Here is a 16,422-nt window from a genome sequence, read left to right as displayed (position 1 = left end):
TCAACTAGTCTTTCTCGCTCCTCTCGCCCCCCACCCCCATCACTCACTCACCCACCGCCGCCGCGTCTTCTCGCCCCCAGTTCGAGCTCCGGCAGCCCTTCTTCGGCCTTTCCAATGCAGACTTCCAGCTAGGGGGAGACGGAGAGGGCGAGAACCCCCCCCCTTTTCTATTTCCCTCCCCCTCCCCCAGATTTCTTGTTCCCTCAACTCCTCTAGAGGGACACACACATCCCTGTTTGAACAAGAGCCTTGGTGGCGCAGTGGACTAAAGTGCTGTTAAGTAGCACCAGCTGCCTGCAATTACTGCGAGTTCAAATCTCACCAGCTCAAGGCTGACTCAGCCTTCCATCCTTCCGAGGTAGGTAAAATGAGGACCCGGATTGTGGGGACAATAAACTGACTTTGTATAAAAAAAAAAAAGAACACCGCTTAAGGGGGGCGAAAGCCCTACTAAGCAGGTATATACAAAAGTATGAAGGCTATTGCTTAACGCATTGTAAGACGCCTTGAGGAAGGTCGGCATATAAATCGAACCAATAAATAAACCCAAGGGGACAATATTTGGGTATTGGGGAGGGCGGGGTGGCGTCTGATTGACCTCCCGACTATCTCAATCTCCTTCGAGACTCCCCTCCCTGCCCCCCACCGGTTCATTTTCCTTTCCTTTTAAACCCCCCCCCCCTTCCGGGGTCTCTCCGGGTCATGAATGGCTTAAAAAAAAAAAGCAGATAGGAAAAAAAGGGAAAGTGACGGCCACTATTGCTGGGGGACGGACGGGGGGGGGGGCAGGGGGGTTTGTGTGGAGGGGGTCCCATTCCGCCCTGCAGCCAGGATACACCAGTGGGTTTGCAAAGAGGAGGGGAGGGGAGGGGGGCTCTTCCAGGCGTCGGAGGATCCCTGGCCTGTGAAAAAGGGGGTGGGCTTTTGAGAGAAGGGTCTTAGCTTGAGGATAATACTCCACCCATCCACCCACTCGATTTATTTATTGTTTGGCTGAAACTTGAAGCACAGTTTGCGCTTTTGCGGAGGGGGGAGGAATCAAGGGAGATCCACCCAAAGACCCCCCCACACACCCCGCCCCTCTAAGGATGTTAGCCCGGATGGCTCGGGAAGGCTACTGCTTTGCAAAAAAAGAAAAAGAAAAAAGAGAAAAGGGGGGCTTCGTGGCAGGCGACGCCTCCCCCTCCCCAGTTGGGACAAGGCTCCCGTGGGATGAACGTGGGGAAGCGCCACTTGCGGGACCACCAGGCGCTGGTCTCTCGCGGAAGGTGCTTCCTCATCGGCTATCTTTCCCCTCACCCCCACCCCCACCCCCACATACACACACACACTGGTTCCCCCCTTCCTCCCATCCAGCCCCCTCCCTCCCTGCCCCTTCCCTCCGGCTTCCTCTAAAGCCTTTTCGAAGCAGACGACCAAGCAGACAAGCCAAAACGCCTCTCCGAAGCGGACAGTTTCGGGGGTCTGCCTTTCCTTTCCACCTCCCCTCCTTCCTTCCTCAGTTTGGATGGCACGATGGGATGTCGGGGTCTGGGGGGAGGGGGCGTGTCGCTTTCCGATGCAACCCTTTTGGATTTCAGGAAGACACAATTTAATTTTGCTCTCTTCCTTCCCTCCCCTCCCTCCTTCCTTCTCTCCCTCCTTCCTTCCCTCCTTTCCTAACCCCACCCCCCCCTCCCCGCCGTCTCTCCTTTTCGGAACCGGCCTCGCTCCGGAACGTCAGCTGGCGAAGTCCCTCGCATAGGTTGAGCGGTGTGTTGGTTGGAGACTTGAAGCGAGGGGGTTAAAAAAATTTTTTTTTAAAAAAAAAGAAAGGGAGGAAAAAAAAAAAAAACCAGGAGGAACCCAGCCTTTTGATTCCTGCGTTTAATTCGGACCTTGCATCGCTAAGGAGGTGGTGGAGGAGAGAGAGAGAGAAAGAGAGAAAGAGAGAGAGAGAAAGAGAGAGATTTCAGATCTGACTGGCAGGAGCAAAGCAGAACGAAGCGGAAGAGGGGGAAAAAAAGGAATATTGCAGAGACCAGGCGTCTCCTTTGGAAGAAGAAGAAAAAAAAGATCACCCCTTAAGAGGAAAAGGGGAGGGAGGGAGGAAGAAAAAGCCAAAAATATACGACCTCAGATGGGTCTGGCCAGCAGATTCTGGCGTTCTTCCTTCTCTTTGGACACCGGAAAATCCCATCCGACGCAAGGAAGTTGAATGGGAGGGTTTGCTTTGCCCTAGGAAAGGGGAGAGAGAGAGAGAGAGAGACGAGAGGGGGAAAAAAGAAGCCGTCCAGATTTCCCATTCTGTGCTCAGGAGGATCCAAGCTTCCAGACCTCATGACCATTGGATTTCCTTGGGGCCACCTGGATGTGGATTTAATTCGAGCTTCCAGAAGCAAAGGAGGAGGAGGAGGAGGAGTGGAGGGGAAAACCATACTGTTCAGCCTGTTGGACTTGGAAGGCGCCTTGATGTTGTAGAAGCCATCTCTTGTTTTGTTTTGATGATGATGATGGTGATGATGATGGTGGTGATGATGATGATGATGATGATGATGATTTAACCGAATCCTGGACCGGGTGGCCAACTCTCTTGTCTAGAGATCTACGCTTTGCCATGGGATTGAAGATTTCCTAGCCTGGCGGCGGGGACCCTTCCTCCAAATTTTTTTTTTCCTCTCTTGTTCATTTGCACCTTAAAGGATACATTTATGAGATGGAAAATCGAGGGCTCTTCAGCGCCCTGTCTTACTTGATGCTTAATGCTCCCTTACTGCTCCTTGTACAGGGTAAGTCGGCAAACTTCTCCCCCTTTTTTTTTACTATTTTTTTTTTTTTACTCTAGGTATAGCAAAATAAGGCAGCCGGTTGAACGTGGATAGCGAGGGGAGGAGGGGAGGGGAGTGAGTGTCAGAGAGAGCCTATCCTTCTGCACAGTTGCCACAGTTTTTTTTTTTAAAGAAAAAAATCAGTGCAATGTTTATTAACACATCTGTTTTCCGAAAGGCAAAACACTCGACTAAATTGCTACGCATGTTTGTGGATAGAGAAATCAGAGAGAGAGAGAGAGAGAGATGGAGGAACGGAGGGTGGGGAAAAAAAATATGACTCCCTTTTAGGGGCAGCTATGGGGTCGTAAGCAGCCCCCCCCCCTTTCACGGTTGCAAATGGCACGGTTTTGAGGCTGAAGCCAAAGGGTGCATGCAGAAAACACAGCCAAAAGCTGCAGGATTGGGGGGCCAGCAGCTGCACTCTGCTGCAGAGAGTCAGGGAAATCAAAGCTAAACCGGAGACGGTGGAAAATGGTGGGGGAGCAAAGGACGCCCGTCCCCCAAAGCCGCACAGCTGCCGAAAGGGGGGGGGGCAAAGCAGGGGTGCTGGCAGAGCCGAGGACGTGGGCATCCGAAGGGAGGAAAAGATGGATTTCTGCAAACTTTTAGGGGCTCCTTAGCCACTTGTCTGACATGGATGGGTGCCGAGACTGCAGTGATGGGGAGGGAGCTCTACCTGATATTGGGGAGGAAGCGGGGGAGGGGGGGGGTGGTTTCCCAGTCCCTCATTCAGAAGGAGAGGGAGGACTGGTGAACTTACTGGCTGGCACGGCAGGGAGATATGTGTGTGCCCTGTTCTGAATTTGAAGAATGACTTCAGCAAGGTTTTTGGCATTCAGAGGGTTTGCTCAGATTTCTTGCACAGGTTTCCTTGGTTTTTTACTTTTTATTTTTTTTTTCTTTCTTTCTTCGGTGTTTGTGATTGTGTACCTCCAGGGAACCTGTTTGTAGCAATAGCTCCACGGGTTGAAGGATGCTGCTCTGGTGCAGTGTTTTGCCTTGCCTTTCTGGTTTTTTTTAGCAAAAGTACTTGGGAATACCTGTCTTTCCTTCGTTCCTTTCTTTTCCCCTTCCTCCTTTTTTTTCTTTCCTTCCTTCCTTCCCTCCTTTCTCCCTTTCTTCTTTCCTTCCCTCCCATCCTCCCTCCTTCATCTCTTCCCCTCTTTCCTCCCTCCCTCCCTTCTTCCCTTCCTTCCTCTGTTCTCTCTCCTCCCTCCCTCCCTCCCTCCCTCCTTTTCCCTCTTTCTCCCTCCCTCCCTCTTTCCCCCTCCCTCCCTCCCTTTTTTCCTGTTCTCCTTCCTTCCTTCGCCTCTCCCTCTCTCCTCCCTCTTTTCCCCTTTCTTTCTCCCTCCCTTCTTTTCTTCCTTCCTCTATTTTCTTCCTTCCTCCCATTGCCTCTCTCTCTCCCTCCCTCCCTCTTTTCCCTTCTCCCTCTATTCCTTTCTTCCTTCCTCTATCCTTCCCTTCCTTCCTTCCTTCCTTCCTCTCTGCTACCCTCTAGTTTCCTTGTCCTTCTTTTTATCTTCAGCTACGTTTACTGAAGTTCCTAAAGATGTGACGATTAGGGAGGGAGATGATATTGAGATGCCTTGTGCTTTCCGGGCCAGTGGATCTGCCTCTTACTCCTTGGAAATCCAATGGTGGTACCTTAAGGAACCAGCACGAGAGCTCGCACACGAGTTAGCCATCAGTGGTCCTGGCAGCAGAAGCAAGGTAACGAAAAATAAATAAATAAATAAACGAACCCACTTCCCCAATGATGCAATTTACATTCTCCCACTATTAATTAAACGTGATTTGCTACACAGTCTGTATGGTTGGTAGAAACGGAGAAGGACTTCAAGCAGCATTTTAGCAACGTAAGGAGAAAACTGCATTTTCTGGGCTAATTCAGACACACAGGCGAAGTACAGAACCAACCCAAGTGGGGGCAGGGGGAGCATTTATGCAGTCCTTTCCATGGGTGCTCAAAATAATGATGGATCTGTGTGTCTAGTTCAGGAGTGCTGATTGGTATCCGAAGGGTCAAAGGTGTATGAGATCTCAAAGTTCATATCCAGGAACATGATGTCACCACCTAGAGACTCTGGTGTGCATCTGGCTGCAATGTTCAGACATTTCTGCTAATTCTGTATGTTATGGTGCCCGATAACTAGCGAACAACATCCTAGTTGCAACGTATTAGCAAAACAAATGGTTTGCATCCTGGGAGTGAACTGCTTTTTTTTTTTTTTTCAATTTGTCGAGCTGAGATTCGTGGTTTCAGTTTTCAAAAGACTTCTGAGAGGCGATGAGCCTTCGTCTAATGCTTCACCCTGCAGCTTTCTACAGGAAAGTTTGCCACGCAGATAAAAATCACGTTGGGGGGTTGGTTATTCACCATCTTTTCCCTGGCCTTCTGAATCCACTCCGGGGTAAAAGGGTTTGACCCAGCCAGACCCACAGTATAGACATCTTTGGTACTGACGTGAGAAACGTGTAAGCTTCTAGAGATCGAATGGGATAGCAGAGATGGGTGGTGTTACTGATAACTAATATTATGTCAGTTCTGGTTAGGGTGGAGGCAGCCCTCCAGTCCTCTCGTATGCAGAGACAACATACACAGTGAGAGGCGAGCAATCTCTCTCTCAGTGAATGAGACTTAGGTTGGTTTAGTGGTAGGCTGGAAACCAGGAGACTGAGAATACTAGTCCCGCCTTAGGCATGGAAGCCGCTTGGATGATTTGGGGCCCGTCGCAGACTCTCAGCACAGCCCACCTCACAAGATTGTGGTAGGCAAAATAGGAGAAGGAGGGAATATTAGATACTATATATTCGCTGCCTTGAAGGTGGGATGTAAAAATAAATAATAAAATAAAATATAAAAAATAATAAAATAAAATAAGATTGTAGAATTCGAGGGGATCCACTCGGATCATTACTAGGGCCTGGTGGCTCAGCAGACTGATAGCATTGTGATTAACACCAGCTGTCTGCAATTACTGCTAGTTCGAATCTCTCCAAGGCTCAAGGTTGACTCAGCCTTCCATCCTTTCTAAGGTAGGTAAATTGAGGACCCAGTTTGTGGGGGCAATAAGCTGACTTTGTATAAATATACAAAAGTATGAAGGCTATTGCTTAACACATTGTAAGCCGCCCTCAGTCTCCGGAGAAGGGCGGCATATAAATCAAATAAAAAAAAAAACACTGGGAAAGAATAGATGGGGAGGTGGGGAATGAATTCCATGCACCACAGCATAAACACTGATTTCCATCCATTCTCAGCTTCAGGATGAGAACAGGATGGCATGCAAGGTACAATGTTCCAGAAAGATAGTATTCCAGAAATTCTTGTTATTGGCTTCTACCGGCACACTTTTTAGGATTATTGTAGAACTTTACTAAGAAAAATTTTTTAGAGAAATGTTTTGGTGACATTTTGGTTGGCCCTAATACCTTATTTGTATATTTTCTTGCCTTTCCTCTAACTTAGATAGATAGGTGACAGACAGACAGACATATGTTCGATGAGATGGGTGGGTAGGTGGGTGGGTGGATGGACGGACGGATAGACGGACGGATGGAAAGATGGACAGATGGATAAATGGATGGATAGATGGATAGATAAGATGGATGGATGGATGGATGGACGGATGGACGGATGGACGGATGGACGGACGGATGGATGGATGGATGGATAGACGGACGGATGGAAAGATGGATGGATGGATGGATGGATGGATGGATGGATGGATGGATGGATGGACGGATAGACGGATAGACGGATAGACGGATAGACGGATAGACGGATAGATGGATAGACAGATGGATGGATGGATGGGTGGGTGGGTGGGTGGGTGGGTTGGCAGACAGACAGAACTTTATAGGCTACAAGTTCAATAAAGAGTAAAAAAAATATGATTGCAGTCAACTAAGGTAATATGGTAAGGTTGGACTTGGAAAGCTCCCATTGGTTACAAACTGCCCTTTGAATCATAAAAATATAATAAAGTGGGCAGTCCTTTTATTGTGTTGATCTCCATTCCTTCATAGAATTGGAATGACTTCAGTACAGTGATAAGGGAGAGAGATACAGTCATCCAAATAGGCCTACACTTTTGTCTTATTGTAGTGGTCCAGATGTTGGACCAGGATTGGGAAGATCAAATCTACCCTCATCCATGAAAATTCCTGGGGGGGGAAGATGGTGACTTGGGCCAAGTTAATCTCTCTCAGCCCAACCCAACCTACATGGATGCAAGGAAAAAGGAGAAAGAGATCCAGTACACAACACCTTTTGCTCCTGGAGGAAGGAAGGGCAGAATATAAACCTAACAAAAGTAATCAATAACATTTAATAAATGTCCTGATTTTATTAGTCATATTTCTATGCCGCCCACTCTCCGAGGACTCTGGGCGGCTTACACCAAAGACAGTATACTAAATAGCCTATTGCCCCCAACAATCTGGGTCCTCATTTTACCCACCTCGGAAGGATGGAAGGCTGAGTCAACCTTGAGCCGGTGAGATTTGATCCGCTGATCTGCTGAACTAGCAGTCAGCTGATGTTTTACAAGAGGACGTTGTTTTCCCAAACAGTGTTTACTTTGGACCCTGAAATCGGCTGACGTCATAAAACAAATAACCGCACAAAGTTCAACAGGAAGGGCCATCAGAAATAATTTCATTCAAGCTCAGCCAGTCAAGCTACAAAACCAAGAACGCATTCATACGTGTCGTCTTCTTTTCAGTGCGAAAGGGTCCAGAACCAAGCTGCATTTAGGGCCTCTCTGTCCATCGACTAATCAATCAAACAAGAAAAGGAGCTGATTGAATTTCCCGAAGAGGAAATGTCATCGTTAAAGGCCTAACCCTTAAAAGATTTTAAAATAATCTTCCAACCAAAAAGAACATCTACCAGGGTGGTTAAAAAAAGTCAAGATGGTGAGACACACACACTCAAAAAAAGGAAAAGCCCTCATAATCATTCTAGAAGATCTCTGGCTCGAGCAGAGGGTTGGACTAGAAGATCTCTAAGGGTCCTTTGAACCCTATGATTCTATGATTGTTTTAAAATTGTAACACACACATACCCATACACAGACACACTTGGACGCCTTGGCAGCCAAATCTTTCCTCCTCCTTCAGGCCAAGGTAGTAATTTTTCTCAAACTACCATAAGCTTTAGAGCAGTGTTTCTCAACCTTGGAAGCTTGAAGATGGGTGGACTTCAACTCCCAGAATCCCCCAGCCAGCAGCGCTGGCTGGGGGATTCTGGGAGTTGAAGTCCACCCATCTTCAAGCTACCAAGGTTGAGAAACACTGCTTTAGAGGTTCACAGCAGCATTTTGAATTGAGTCCAGATGTGAACAGTCCCCGGGGCCAATGCAAAATTGTTTTAATGAAATCCAAATAATAAACGCTGACTAATAAGGGTCTGAAAGGCAGTCATTATCTTAAAAGTCATATACTTCTTTTTCAGAGCTTCCATTTCTAACGGGTGTATTTAACAAGCATTTTTAAAAGTGCGGGCGCGAATATGTATACGGACAGATTTTATTATGATCAACTTGAATAGTGTAGTGCAGCCCTTTTAACTATTACTTTCACTACCGAAATGAGTCAAATGGTTGGGGTTTTTTTTTTTTTTGTTTGTTTGTTTGTTTGCAACAAACCTACATAAAGATGACTTAATAATTAAACGGTGAGATTTAAGTGGAAGGCAAACATAGAAGATTAAGATGATTGACTGGAATCTCATACTGTATGTATTTAACCATTATCAGTGGCCTATCTGTCATCTATCATCTGTCTATCTATCTATCTACCTATCCATCTATCCATCAATTCCTGTCTCAACATTTGTATTTAAATTACTGAGAGGTTGGTTCTCAAACTGCATTTGTGTGGAAAGCTGATTTTGTCTTCTTTGCAAAGCCAATAAGCCAGTCCTATTGAGATCTTAAAATTCATTGCTGTTAAGCATGAATTAAATCCTTCCTTCCTTCCTTCCTTCCTTCCTTCCTTCCTTCCTTCCTTCCTATCTTCCTTCCTCCCTCCCTCCTCCTTCCTTGCTTATTTCTTTCACACTCCACTCCCTCTCTTCCTCCCTCCCTCCCTCCCTTCCTTCCTCCCTCCCTCTCTTCTCCTTCCTTCTTTCCTTCTTTCCTTCACTCTCCCCTCCCTCTCTTCCTCCCTCCCTCCCTCCCTTCGCCTTCCTTCCTTATTTCCTTCACTCCCCACTCGCTCTCTTCCTCCCTCCCTTCCTCCCTCCCTCCCTCCCTTCTCCTTCCTTCCTTATTTCCTTCATTCTCTCCTCCCTCTCTTCCTCCCTCCCTCACTTCCTTCCTTTCTTTCTTCCTTCCTTCCTTCCTTCCTCCGTCCCTCCATCTCTTCTCCTTCTCCTTCCTTCCTTCCTTATTTCCTTCACTCCCCCCTCCCTCTCTTCCTCCCTCCCTCCCTTCTTTCCTTCCTTCCTTCTTCCTTCCTCCCTCCCTCCCTCCTTCTTCTCCTTCTCCTTCCTTCCTTCCTTCCTTCCTTATTTCCTTCACTCCCCCCTCCCTCTCTTCCTCCCTCCCTCCCTCCCTCCCTTCTTTCCTTCCTTCCTAAATAAACAAGATCTAAAGGATAGTTTGTTGCTTGACAAAATAGAGTTCAATATGCAGATGATTCATTCTAAATATTGAAGGGTTGTAGGGTTTTCCCCCTCCATTCTAAACTCAGTTGGGATTGTGCTTGTCCACCCTCTGGAGACATTGCGGGCGATCTCTGCAGAGGGATGATTTATGTCTCCTCTTGACATGTGATAATTAAATGTAGTCCAAGGGAAGCAGGCGAAGACTTCAGAGGCTGTTTTCCTGGCAGCACTCGGAAGCAAAGCTCTGACTCGCCGTTGGGTTTGAAGGGGCTCACTTGCCTTTAATGCATGAGCACCAGTCACAGCAAGGACCGATCGTCCCTCGGCTGAAGGAGAAGCGCCTAAAGATCCACTCACAAGATTTATGGATCTGTTGGTGTGGTCAGACGGGGTGTCCAGTGGGGGAAGGGCAGGGAATTGGGAAGGTAAAAAATGGCAGCTCTGAGTTGCTACCATCTTGGCATTTTTTTTAACCCTATCCCCCATGGATCTCCCTGCAGGCAGGAGCAGGGGTGGTATGCACTTACCTTTACTACCCATTCGTAAATGGGAGAGCAGGATCTATTCACATGCGCAGAGCATCAAAAACAGGACGTGATGACGTCCAGGCGGGTGGGCGGAGCCTCCCGCAGTCACCGTTACCAGTTTGCCCAAACCGGCTGAATAACACCGCTGGGCAGGACCCTCTGTAGAAGGGATTTCAAAAGATCTCTGAACAAAAAAATCTATTGATCCTTTAGATTCCCCCCAATCTTAGAATAAGGGGAGGGTTTGCAAAAGACGCACCCTGAACCCTCAAATGCATTCAAAGGAAATGGTCACCTACGTGCAAAGAAGGAAAAAAGGAATTTTTATGGAGGTGGGAATCCTTATTTGTCTTTGTGACGGATATGCAAGTTCACCGCCCCTCCAGCTGGCTCCCAGAAAATTACACTCAGCCATTCCCACCTCTGTAAGATGTCCTGAGAATTATTGAATAGGTCTGGGGGGTGGGGTACACTTCATTTGCAATAGGTCCAGGGAGGGCTGCACTTCATTGGCCTTCGCCCTGGCACCTATTCCTTGCTGGTAGTACAATGGGAAAGGCTCTGGCCTTGCAAATCAAGCTGCAGCAGGGAAGGCTTGGTTGAGAAGTCCACTCTATGCCTCTCTCCATAATCCTGCCACTCTAGGCTTTCCACTTGTCTCCTGTCGGGCAGCCAACAATGTTTCACCACAATGGAGATATCCAATCCTCATTGGGCTCTTCTTTTGGATGCCTCGCCATTTTTGTTTTTCCCCACCCAACCAAATCCTGCAAACTAATTCCTCACCATTGTGCGCGATTGTGTGACTTTTGACTACTTCAGCCGATGGGATGGGCAGTCTGATTGGTACCTAACACGGCAGTATCAACAGAGCATGGAAAGTTGACGCAGGATGGGTCAGAATGCAAATGAGTATTTATTGAAATTCTGAAAACCCCGTGCAGCTCACCGAGTCGCTGACTGATAGGCAATCCTCTGGAGTCGTCAATCTCCCTTGAGATTCCAGCACTGCTGGAATTGATTTGCAAAGCCATACAGATACCCAGCCACCAGCTGCTCTTGGCGTGGGGTGGCATGTTAAGAGAACAGAATCGGCAAGGAAAATAACAATTCCACATTGGCGAGAGACCACCTTTGGATGCATGGAACGCACTGAGCCAACTCAAGCTTGACTGGATCTCTGCAGAGCCGAGTCTGTGACTGTGATGGGTTCTGCTTGTCTAGTTCTTAAAACAAAACTCAAGTGGAAATCATGGGAAGTTGCCTTCCCAACACATCTGGAAGGCAGCCTGTTGGAAGAAGTTGTCCTAAATGTAAGGATCTAAAAGCAGTTAGGGGAAAGGATTATTGAATGTAGGACTGTGGGGCTGGGAGGTATAGCTTTTTATCCATACCTGTGGCCCAGTTCAGAGTTAGGAATAGCAATGGCACTTAGACTTATATACTGCTCCATTGTGCTTTACAGCAGTCTCCGAGCAGCTTAAGCATTATTTGCACATTGCCCCCAATAATCTGGGTCCTCGTTTTACCAACCTAGGAAGGATAAATCAACCTTGAGCCGGTCAGGATTGAACTGCTGGCAGTCAGCAGAGTTAGCCTGCAACGCTGCATTCTAACTACTGCGCTACCACAGCTCTTATTAGTACAATCTTATTTGTTTGACTTAGCTACTTCCTTAGGGAAGGGGAGAAGGGAGAAATACAACATGTTTTTTTTCCCTCTGTTACAACTGTGGGCTGCTAGAAGGGAAGGCAGATCGTATCAACGTTCTCAGAGCATTGAAAGGGAAAGGAAAAATCAATATAGCAACATCACTGAGACTTACAGCCTTCTCTAAGCAGTGTACAGAGTCAGCCTGTTGCCCCCAACATTCTGGGTCCCCATTTTACCCACCTCGTAAGGATGGAAAGCTGAGTCAACCTTGAGACCTGGTGAGATTTGAACTGCCAAATTGCAGGCAGCCGGTAGACAGCAGAAGTAGCCTGCAGTACTGCACTCTAACCACTGTGCCACCACGGCTCATATCCAACCCACTTAATCAAAGCTCCTCCCCTTTCCTTTTTTTATATATATATATATGCCACGTGTAAAAAAAGAAGAGGTCTTGATCTCAGAGTTGCAGCTGTCATCTTGACTTTTTTTGACCCTGCTCCTGATCAATTTGGCAGTCTCTCTCTCTCTCTCTTAAGCCAGGATCATCCTCCTCTTCTTTTAATGACCCCATCATCCCTTGTGGGGTGGAGTCTGGGCGACTGAATGAAGCTGAGTGTTTACTGGCTGGTTGCCCTTCCTGTTGCCAATGAGTTTTGTTCAGCAGATCTATTCTCATTGTGCCCTGAGAGAGAAATATCTAACCTCTACCTAGGATTGAACTCACAGCCACCTGATTGTGAGGCGAGAGCTCCACCTCTAGGCCACTGCACCGCTCCTCTCTTAAGCCAGGATCCTGCTCCAAATTTCCCCACTATTCCAAGCCAAAAAGAAAGACCACGACAGATTTATTTTATTGGAAAATAATGTAATTCTTCTGGAAAAATTACAAGGAATGTATCAGCCATTTATTCTTGGATGCTGCTGCGAAGCCTTTCTTTGATTAAGAAACACCGACACCCACTTGCCGCCGATCAAAACTGACTTCACCGAGAGCGATGCTCTTAGCCTGAATTAGCTTTGCTCTCTGCCAGCACAGTTGTGGCACAGCCAGTTGCGATCAAGGAAAAGTGCATGTCTCCTTTTTTCCCCCTCCAATATCTCCAAGCACACAACTTTTTTAAAGGATGCAGAATAGGTTAATTGTGTGTATTTTTGCATAATCTCTTCGGTCTTCGTGCTTTTCTCATCGCAAACCTCCATCAGGTAGTCACAACAGCCATTTTGACTTTTTTTTTTAACTTTCCTTGCCAATGCCCCAAAAGGAAACACCCTTCCAGAGCCTCTGCAACCATCCTTTTCACAATTTGTATTGTGGACGGGGACACTGCCTTCCCTTCTCTTGAGTCTTTAAAGCTTATTTCGATGGGTTAGCTCGGCGTTTGAAAGAGCCTCTTTTCAATGGCTTTGACAACAGACCTGCAGGGTGGGAAGAAAAAGCTTAAATAACGTATAAAGACATTAAAATGATTGCACGGTAGGAAAATTGATTTTCAAAGCTAATATTTGAATGCCGGGTCTTTCCCCAGCTTCACGCCACTACAATTTCACATGCCTGTTGGAATTGTATTTGCTTGAAATATAATAAATTAAGTGATTTCTAGTTCTCCTTGCCCTCAGCTGCTGCTTTCTAGTAGCAAAACTATATCTACACTGAGCCACAGTGGCGCAGTGGTGAGAGTGCAGTACTGCAAGCTACTTCTGCTGACTGCCGGCTGCCTGCAATTTGGCAGATCGAATCTCACCAGGCTCAAGGTTGACTCAGCTTCCATCCTTCTGAGGTGGGTAAAATGAGGACCCAGATTGTTGGGGGCAATAGGCTGACTCTGTAAACTGCTTAGAGAGGGCTGTAAAAGCACTGTAAAGCGGTATATAAGTCTAAGTGCTTTTGCCATTGCTACATAACAGGAATCTTCTCAATTCAGCTGTGGTTCACCCAGACCATCTACCCAATGAGTTAAGAGTCTATTCCCAACCCAATTAAATTGGCACCACATAAAAGGATTCTGAGACGTACTATCCATTCCATCTTTGTGGAGAGGGAAAGAAGCATTGTCCCTGATCTTCAGAAATCTCTTGTTTCATTTTTTTTCCCCTTCCTTTTCTTTTTCTTTTTCAGGCAACCAATAAAGATGCAACTAAGATCAGTGTAAGTACCTATCAAAATGCGTGCATGTCTGCATGGGGTTGTTTGTCTGTCTAAAATATTGCAGGGGTCCCTCGAGGTTAGATTTCTATCTGCCCTGAAAATGGACGACGAAGCACCCAAAAGCAGCAGAAGTCATTGAACACATTCGGGAAACGAATGCCTTTCTATCAATTCATTCCACGCTCGTTATCAATTAGCAGCGAGGCTTTTATAATCAGCTAATTGCACTGCTGATAGAGCAGAGTCTGTCTCTGGCATGCAGATACTGTAGGTGACAGTTTGGGAAAGTCCACCTTCCTCCTGAAGTCTGTTGATCTTCAGCTAGTAGAGAGACTAATTTGTCTTGGGGGTTTCTCATCTCCTCAATTTCTAGTCTCATCCCGTAATAGGCAAAGCCAAGAGATCAGGAAGCTACGTACCCCCACAGGAGATGTTCAAAAGGAGATTAGCCACTGTTGGGAGAAGCCAGAGTAGAAAGCATGGATCTCTTCATTTTCTCTGTTGTGGCCTGCCAGTGGCCAGTGGAGCTGGCAGCAGATTCGGACAGTGAGGAGGTTGGGGAGGAACATGGGCCAGTCCTGGAGTCTGGGCAAGGCTCTGATGAGGGCTCTGCATCGGAGGCAGAGAGGGGGCCAGGGCCGTCTGACAGTTATCAGCTGCCTTCAGAGTCAGACATCAGTGAGGCAGACGAACAGCTGGAGCCTGTTCCCAGTATGCATATGCACAGAGTTGCCAGACGAACGGAACAGCTAAGGAACAAGGGTCGACTTGGCAGTAAGGCCACAGGTGGACAATGAATGGCCCCTCCCAGAGGGAATAAAAGAGTAGCAAAAGGGGAGGGGAGTTTGCAGGAGACAATTAGTTTGCCTAATTGGTTCATGACTCTCTGAGGCTCCTTGCCAAGTTTTGAAAATGTCGGCCTGGCAGCTCTCCAAGCCAGATAAGGTTTGTGACTGCAAATTCACCCTTTGCTGGATGCGAATGAGAAGAATTCACAGTAACTTAATAAAAAGGGGTTTTTGTTGGGATAAGGAGTCTGCTTCGTAGTTTGGGTCAGAACACTCTCTTCCTCTCCATCCAGTAAGAAAAGGGTAGATCATTTTGCCCTAAGCTTACTCTAATGACTTGTGGAGCACTTTTGAAACTGAGCCAAGGACCATCTGAATTTAGACCAAGGGCTTCATGTAGAGGTAGAGCCACCAGCTGCCTACCTGAGGAGCAGATTATATTTATACATTCAGAAGAATTAAAATACTCTCTCCTTTCTAAGCTTGTAGCGCTTCGAGGTGCAGATGAGAATTCTACCTATTTGGATGAAAATGCTGGGGTTTTGTTTCAATGGCAAAAAAATATCCTCCCCATTAATGGAAAAAAGAGGACTCCAAGAAACATATGGCCCCACTGTTTTTACCAAGACAGAAGATTTTACCTAAGATCCGAAGGCATCTTTTTCATCAGAGTTTTGCTAAGGTTTCATCTTGTACTTAAAGTCTTAAATGATTGGAGAAATGGTAGGACAGATACAGAACACCGTACAGCTAAGGTTGAGCCTTTTACTCCCCCAAAATACAATGATCTGTGTAGCCTGGAGGGTATAAGTTTAATGGATATTCTTAGTACCTCCATTCTTTTATTCTCACTTTTCTTTCTTTCTCTTTCTTTCTTTCTTTCTTTTGTTTTCTTTCTCTCCTTCCTTCCTTCCTTCCTTCCTTCCTTCCTTGTATTTACCTTCTTTCCTATCTTCATATTTCCCTCCCTCCCTTCTTATCTATCTATCTATCTATCTATCTATCTATCTATCTATCTATCTATCTATCTATCTATCTATCTATCTTTAGATTACATTAACAGAGTTGGAAGGGACCTTATAGGTCATCTAGTCCAACCCCCCGCCCAAGCAGGAAATCCTACACCATTTCTGACAAATGGCAATCCAATCTCTTCTTGACAGTCTCAAGTGCTGAAGCTCCCACAACTTCCGAAGGCAACTTCTGTTCCATGGGTTGATTGCTCTCGCTGTCAGAAAGTTCCTCCTTATTTCTAGGTTGAATTTCTCCTTGGTCAGTTTCCATCCATTATTCCTTGTCTGGCCTTCAGGTGCTTTGGAAAATAGGTTGACTCCTTCTTCTCTTTGGCAGCCCCTCAAATATTGGAAGACTGCTATCATGTCTCCCCTGGTCCTTCTCTTCACTAGACTAGTGATGCCCAGTTCCTGTAACCATTCTTTATAAGTTTTAGTCTCCAGTCCTATCTATCTATCTATCTATCTATCTATCTATCTATCTATCTATCTATCTATCTATCATCTATCTATCTTTCTATTTCCCTTCCCTCGTTTTCTTCCTTCCTTCCTTCCTTCCTTCCTTCCTTCCTTCCTTTTCTTTTCTTTTCTTTTCTTTTCTCTCTCTCTCACTCTCTCGCATGACAGCTAAATAATTCAGATACTGTAATGAATGCCAGCTTTAAATTTGTGTTGTGTGTCATTCTGGTTTTCAAACTGCTTTCTCTTCTTCTAACAAAAGGATCACATACTCTTTTGGGCCTGCTGAGTGAGCTAGCATGAGTTTGTCCTGTGGCCGATTGCACCTTAAGACTTCAGGGGCTAATCCATCATTCACCCACCTCTGTCAAGTTCATTTAGACTATATTACAACGGAACTACGCTTATTG

At 46.4% G+C, this 16,422-nt stretch overlaps 1 protein-coding gene across 1 annotated transcript in view; it reads left to right on the top strand.

The window, feature by feature from the left end:
• Window positions 1-4,379: 4,379 nt before the first annotated feature.
• Window positions 4,380-16,422, top strand: part of VSTM2B (V-set and transmembrane domain containing 2B) — a 52,666-nt gene continuing 40,623 nt past the window's right edge. Inside the window, exons 1-2 of the mRNA XM_070953098.1 lie at window positions 4,380-4,523; window positions 13,723-13,752. Coding sequence (XP_070809199.1) covers window positions 4,395-4,523; window positions 13,723-13,752 — 159 coding nt within the window. The 5' untranslated portion in view covers window positions 4,380-4,394. The remainder of the gene's footprint in view (window positions 4,524-13,722; window positions 13,753-16,422) is intronic.

The sequence above is a fragment of the Pituophis catenifer genome, unplaced genomic scaffold (genome assembly GCF_029215685.1).
Source record: "Pituophis catenifer annectens isolate HBS135680 unplaced genomic scaffold, rPitCat1.0.hap2 SCAF_13, whole genome shotgun sequence".
NCBI classification, from domain to species: Eukaryota; Metazoa; Chordata; class Lepidosauria; order Squamata; family Colubridae; genus Pituophis; species Pituophis catenifer.
This window is presented reverse-complemented; position numbering and strand designations above follow the sequence as displayed.